The sequence below is a fragment of the Bombina bombina genome, chromosome 5 (assembly GCF_027579735.1).
Source record: "Bombina bombina isolate aBomBom1 chromosome 5, aBomBom1.pri, whole genome shotgun sequence".
Taxonomy (NCBI): Eukaryota; Metazoa; Chordata; class Amphibia; order Anura; family Bombinatoridae; genus Bombina; species Bombina bombina.
This window is the reverse complement of record NC_069503.1, coordinates 395,681,159-395,688,540: the sequence shown is the minus strand read 5'-3', so window position 1 is coordinate 395,688,540 and position 7,382 is coordinate 395,681,159. Positions and strand designations below refer to the sequence as shown.

Below are 7,382 nucleotides of genomic sequence, written 5' to 3'. Positions count from 1 at the left end.
AATATGTGTGGGTACAGTAAATGAGTAAGAGGAAAATTACAGCTAAACACAAACACCGCAAAAATGTAAAAATAGCCTTTGTCCCAAACGGACAGAAAATGGAAAAGTGCTGTGGTCATTAAGGGGTTAAAGGACTAGTAAATACAGTCAATTTGCATAATAACCTAATACATGATAAAAAGACAATGCATTATAACTTAGCCTGAACTTCAAATGAGAATTGTCTGACAAATTCCTGTCTATTTCCAACCCCCTGTACCATGTGACAGCCATCAGCCAATCACAAATGCATATACGTATATTCTGTGAATTCTTGCACATGCTCAGTAGGAGCTGGTGACTCAAAAAGTGTAAATATAAAAAGTATGTGCACATTAGTTTGTTATTGGAAGGTAAATTGGAAAGTTGTTTAAAATTGAGTGCTCTATCTGAATCGTTAAAGTTTAATTTTTGTCCATTTTAATTAAGGGTACTTTTTAAACTTTTTAATGTAATATCCCACAAAATGCTTAAAGGGGCAGTGTGCTGTTAAATTTTCTTTCCTTTTAACCCTTTCATGACAGGGTCATAATGTCTACATCGGAATAACATTCTGATGTAGACAAATTGAAATCCTGCGATCGCAAGATTTCAATTATGGGATCGAGTCTGGGGAGCGTCCCTATGACGCTAGGAACGCCCTCCAGATCTCGATCAAATCCAGGAAGCGCAGTTGGCTTCAGGGCATCCAATAGCTATGACGTTGTATTTCGTCCTAACGGAGCTAAAGCCCAGCGCCGTTTGGATGGAATATAATGGCGGTAAATGGTTAATTTGTCCCCAATTATACATTTTACCAGCTGAAGTGTATTACATTGTTTACAATTTTTTTTTTTTATATATAATATATACTTTTTTTGTCATTTAAAATAGCTTCTTCTGCCTGTTGTATCCCCCACATGTACTGAAAATTTCAATACTTAAACGAACAGTAAAGTCAAAATGAAACAATCATGATTTAGATAGAAATACATTGGAAAGTTATTTAAAATGATATGCTCTATTATAAAATGTACTTTGTTCCTTTTGTATCCTTTGTTGAAGACTAAACGTAGGTAGGCTGATATCTTAGTTGTGCACAGATCTTTAGCATTCTATGGCCTAGATTTGGAGTTTGGCGGTAGAAGGGCTGTTAACGCTCCGCGGGCTTTTTTCTGGCCGCACCATAAATTTAACTCTGGTATCGAGAGTTCAAACAAATGCTGCGTTAGGCTCCAAAAAAGGAGCGTAGAGCATTTTTACCGCAAATGCAACTCTCGATACCAGAGTTGCTTACGGACGCGGCCAGCCTCAAAAACGTGCTCGTGCACGATATCCCCATAGGAAACAATGGGGCTGTTTGAGCTGAAAAAAAACCTAACACCTGCAAAAAAGCAGCGTTCAGCTCCTAACGCAGCCCCATTGTTTCCTATGGGGAAACACTTCCTACGTCTGCACCTAACACTCTAACATGTACCCCGAGTCTAAACACCCCTAACCTTACACTTATTAACCCCTAATCTGCCGCTCCCGCTATCGCTGACCCCTGCATATTTTTTTTAACACCTAATCTGCCGCTCCGTAAACCGCCGCAACCTACGTTATCCCTATGTACCCCTAATCTGCTGCCCTAACATCGCCGACCCCTATATTATATTTATTAACCCCTAATCTGCCCCCCACAACGTCGCCGACACCTGCCTACACTTATTAACCCCTAATCTGCCGAGCGGACCGCACCGCTACTATAATAAAGTTATTAACCCCTAACCCGCCTCACTAACCCTATCATAAATAGTATTAACCCCTAATCTGCCCTCCCTAACATCGCCGACACCTACCTTCAATTATTAACCCCTAATCTGCCGACCGGAGCTCATCGCTACTATAATAAATGGATTAACCCCTAAAGCTAAGTCTAACCCTAACACTAACACCCCCCTAACTTAAATATAATTTACATCTAACGAAATTAATTAACTCTTATTAAATAACTTATTCCTATTTAAAGCTAAATACTTACCTGTAAAATAAACCCTAATATAGCTACAATATAAATTATAATTATATTGTAGCTATTTTAGGATTAATATTTATTTTACAGGCAACTTTGTATTTATTTTAACCATGTACAATAGCTATTAAATAGTTAAGAACTATTTAATAGTTACCTAGTTAAAATAATAACAAATTTACCTGTAAAATAAATCCTAACCTAAGATATAATTAAACCTAACACTACCCTATCAATAAATTAATTAAATAAACTACCTACAATTACCTACAATTAACCTAACACTACACTATCAATAAATAAATTAAACACAATTCCTACAAATAAATACAATTAAATAAACTAGCTAAAGTACAAAAAATAAAAAAGAACTAAGTTACAAAAAATAAAAAAATATTTACAAACATCAGAAAATTATTACAACAATTTTAAACTAATTACACCTACTCTAAGCCCCCTAATAAAATAACAAAGACCCCCAAAATAAAAAATTCCCTACCCTATTCTAAATTAAAAAAGTTAAAAGCTCTTTTACCTTACCAGCCCTGAACAGGGCCCTTTGCGGGGCATGCCCCAAGAATTTCAGCTCTTTTGCCTGTAAAAAAAACACATACAATACCCCCCCCAACATTACAACCCACCACCCACATACCCCTAATCTAACCCAAACCCCCCTTAAATAAACCTAACACTAAGCCCCTGAAGATCTTCCTACCTTGTCTTCACCATCCAGGTATCACCGATCCGTCCTGGCTCCAACATCTTCATCCAACCCAAGCGGGGGTTGGCGATCCATCATCCGGTGGCTGAAGAGGTCCAGAAGAGGCTCCAAAGTCTTCCTCCTATCCGGCAAGAAGAGGACACCCGGACCGGCAAACATCTTCTCCAAGCGGCATCTTCGATCTTCTTGCATCCGGTGCGGAGCGGGTCCATCTTGAAGCAGGCGACGCGGATCCATCCTCTTCTTCCGTTGTCTCCCGACGAATGACGGTTCCTTTAAGGGACGTCATCCAAGATGGCGTCCCTTGAATTCCGATTGGCTGATAGGATTCTATCAGCCAATCGGAATTAAGGTAGGAATATTCTGATTGGCTGATGGAATCAGCCAATCAGAATCAAGTTCAATCCGATTGGCTGAACCATTCAGCCAATCAGATTGCGCTCGCATTATATTGGCTGATCGGAACAGCCAATAGAATGCAAGCTCAATCTGATTGGCTGATTGGATCAGCCAATCGGATTGAACTTGATTCTGATTGGCTGATTCCATCAGCCAATCAGAATATTCCTACCTTAATTCCGATTGGCTGATAGAATCCTATCAGCCAATCGGAATTCAAGGGACGCCATCTTGGATGACGTCCCTTAAAGGAACCGTCATTCGTCGGGAGACAACGGAAGAAGAGGATGGATCCGCGTCGCCTGCTTCAAGATGGACCCGCTCCGCACCGGATGCAAGAAGATCGAAGATGCCGCTTGGAGAAGATGTTTGCCGGTCCGGATGTCCTCTTCTTGCCGGATAGGAGGAAGACTTTGGAGCCTCTTCTGGACCTCTTCAGCCACCGGATGATGGATCGCCAACCCCCGCTTGGGTTGGATGAAGATGTTGGAGCCAGGACGGATCGGTGATACCTGGATGGTGAAGACAAGGTAGGAAGATCTTCAGGGGCTTAGTGTTAGGTTTATTTAAGGGGGGTTTGGGTTAGATTAGGGGTATGTGGGTGGTGGGTTGTAATGTTGGGGGGGGGGGTATTGTATGTGTTTTTTTTACAGGCAAAAGAGCTGAAATTCTTGGGGCATGCCCCGCAAAGGGCCCTGTTCAGGGCTGGTAAGGTAAAAGAGCTTTTAACTTTTTTAATTTAGAATAGGGTAGGGAATTTTTTATTTTGGGGGTCTTTGTTATTTTATTAGGGGGCTTAGAGTAGGTGTAATTAGTTTAAAATTGTTGTAGTAATTTTCTGATGTTTGTAAATATTTTTTTATTTTTTGTAACTTAGTTCTTTTTTATTTTTTGTACTTTAGCTAGTTTATTTAATTGTATTTATTTGTAGGAATTGTGTTTAATTTATTTATTGATAGTGTAGTGTTAGGTTAATTGTAGGTAGTTTATTTAATTAATTTATTGATAGGGTAGTGTTAGGTTTAATTATATCTTAGGTTAGGATTTATTTTACAGGTAAATTTGTTATTATTTTAACTAGGTAACTATTAAATAGTTCTTAACTATTTAATAGCTATTGTACATGGTTAAAATAATAACAAAGTTGCCTGTAAAATAAATATTAATCCTAAAATAGCTATAATATAATTATAATTTATATTGTAGCTATATTAGGATTTATTTTACAGGTAAGTATTTAGCTTTAAATAGGAATAAGTTATTTAATAAGAGTTAATTAATTTCGTTAGATGTAAATTATATTTAAGTTAGGGGGGTGTTAGTGTTAGGGTTAGACTTGGCTTTAGGGGTTAATCCATTTATTATAGTAGCGATGAGCTCCGGTCGGCAGATTAGGGGTTAATAATTGAAGGTAGGTGTCGGCGATGTTAGGGAGGGCAGATTAGGGGTTAATACTATTTATGATAGGGTTAGTGAGGCGGATTAGGGGTTAATAACTTTATTATAGTAGCGCTCAGGTCCGCTCGGCAGATTAGGGGTTAATAAGTGTAGGCAGGTGTCGGCGACGTTGAGGGGGGCAGATTAGGGGTTAATAAATATAATATAGGGGTCGGCGATGTTAGGGCAGCAGATTAGGGGTACATAGGGATAATGTAAGTAGCGGCGGTTTACGGTCGGAAGATTAGGGGTTAATTATTGTAAGTAGCTGGCGGCGACGTTGTGGGGGGCAGGTTAGGGGTTAATAAATGTAATACAGGTGTCGGCGGGGTTAGGGGCAGCAGATTAGGGGTACATAAGTATAACGTAGGTGGCGGTCGGCAGATTAGGGGTTAAAAATTTTTAATCGAGTGGCGGCGATGTGGGGGGACCTCGGTTTAGGGGTACATAGGTAGTTTATGGGTGTTAGTGTACTTTAGGGTACAGTAGTTAAGAGCTTTATGAACCGGCGTTAGCCCAGAAAGCTCTTAACTCCTGCTATTTTCAGGCGCCTGGAGTTTTGTCGTTAGAGCTCTAACGCTCACTTCAGAAACGACTCTAAATACCGGCGTTAGAAAGATCCCATTGAAAAGATAGGATACGCAATTGATGTAAGGGGATCTGCGGTATGGAAAAGTCACGGCTGAAAAGTGAGCGTTAGACCCTTTAATCACTGACTCCAAATACCAGCGGGCGGCCAAAACCAGCGTTAGGAGCCTCTAACGCTGGTTTTCACGGCTAACGCCGAACTCCAAATCTAGGCCTATGGCAGCAGTGTTTGTAACATTGCTATAAACATTGTTGCAAACACAGCTGCCAGATGGCTAAAAAAAAATTGAACACTCATGAACTCAACGAGGATTGCTCTTTAAATTGACTGTAAACTTTAACGAATTGAAGGCCAGTATTAAATAATACTCTTAAAACCGGCTTCCTCCTATCGTTGTGTTGCCCCACGAGCTGGACGCCAAAGGGGGCACACAACAATTGGAGGAAGCCGGATTCATCATTGATATTCTAATAAAGCAGCAGATGTGGGCGGAGTATCAGCGTTATGTTTACCATAACGTAAAGGTAAGTATTTTAAAAAATAAGCATCATTGTAATCTTTAATGAATTAAAGTGCCCCTGTTTTTAAGAGTATTATATATTATAATAGAAATAAATTGGAAAGTTATTTGAAATGTCATGATACATTTAAGTAGAACTTTGACTTAACTGTCGCTTTAAGTATTAGCTATAGAAAAGCTATGTAGACACAGCCAGCAGAAGAAATTATATTCCAAGTGGGAGTTGGAAGGGTTAAAAGCTAAAAATATTTGTTTTTTAAGTGTTGAGTTTTGAAAGATAAGAAAAGGAAGCCTTTGTGTGTATAAAAAGTGATAAGATAAGGAGGTCTGAACTCCTGGCAAGCTCAGGTTGTGGTTTCAAAGTGCAAAACCAGCTATTTCACATAAAAAAATAATCCTTAAGGAGCTAATACTAATAATTTATGTTATACCCAGTGTAGAGGATATCACAAGTAATTGGAAACTGTTTTATTTATTTTGCCATCATTTACTGGAATTTAAATTGGGAAACTGTAGGTTTATGGCTTCCCCAGAGTCTGGGATGTATTGTGTAATTCAGAGCAATTAGTACATACTGCAAAGTGATTGCTTGATAGGTCCAGGGGCAAATGTATATCTTTCTCTAATTAACTAAAGCAGAGAAGAGCTACTTCACAATAACTACTTTTTGCTCATGAAATGGCAGTTCTAAATCCTCTTAGTATTTTGTTTTGCATGAAGATTTTTAGGAAGGCAGTTAAGGATTTTAAATTACTTATATTGTTAACCAGCAAATATGAGCTGTGCAAATTACAAAGTATTTTCAAAATCTAAACTCTTTATCAGATTGTCTAACCATATTTCTTTTCACACCCAAAGGTTGTAATTATAGTTTTGGGAAACAAAGCTGATCTCACTGAGCAAAGACAAGTGGATTCTGACATGGCGCAGCAGTGGGCTAGAAGCGAGAGAGTAAAATTATGGGAAGTGTCAGTGACCGAAAGGAAGACTTTAATTGAACCATTTACAGCGTTATCCAGCAAACTCAATCAACCTCAAGGCAAATCCACTTTCCCATTGCCTGGAAGAAAAAGTAAAGGAACCCCTTCTTCTGATAATTAAAACTCTAGAATATTTAGCTATCGTTAATAAAATTGTGGGACAAAAGTGTCATTATTAACAAGATTGTATTTCTGACTGGTCCAGGCATTCATTAGTTTATTATGGTTTGGCTTTAAACTGTACAGAAAAATACTTTTCATTAAATGTTTATGCAGCCTCTATATTGTGCTGATGCACTGACGCTATAAAGCACAATTCTAATGTTGCATTTTCCCCCATAGCTAGACACTCTGTCATATTTGTCTGATTCTGCCACACTCCAGCCTATTGGATACTTTAATCAGTTATGCCACTTTATCTTAGAAATAATTGCTTGACACTCAACAACCTGGCTTTCATCTATAAAATATATTTTTTTTACGTTTTGGCTATTATGCGTGGCCATAATGGATGTTCTGGTAACTTTTTCGTTTTATATAAAGTCAAAGACTGCTTGGTTTTATGAGGGACAATCATAACCATCGTGCAGTGTTATGGGACAATCTCTCCAGAACATAAATAAACTAAAGATTGTTCAAAGGAGGGCTACTAAAACATTACTTGGTGCTCCAGACAAATTTAATCTTACCAGGAAGGATTTCAT

At 38.5% G+C, this 7,382-nt stretch overlaps 1 protein-coding gene across 3 annotated transcripts in view; it reads left to right on the top strand.

Annotated features, from left to right (window-relative positions):
• Nucleotides 1-6,860, top strand: part of NKIRAS1 (NFKB inhibitor interacting Ras like 1) — a 47,225-nt gene extending 40,365 nt beyond the window's left edge. The window contains exon 2 of one of the 3 annotated variants that reach the window (XR_008402342.1): nucleotides 6,557-6,646. Coding sequence is in view for 2 of the 3 variants with exons in the window: in XM_053713014.1 (XP_053568989.1) it covers nucleotides 6,555-6,799 (245 nt within the window). In the remaining variant the exon portion in view is untranslated. Of the gene's footprint in view, nucleotides 1-6,554 lie in introns of all 3 variants that reach the window. The other 2 variants (XM_053713014.1, XM_053713013.1) reach the window with 2 other exon arrangements.
• Nucleotides 6,861-7,382: the final 522 nt, after the last annotated feature.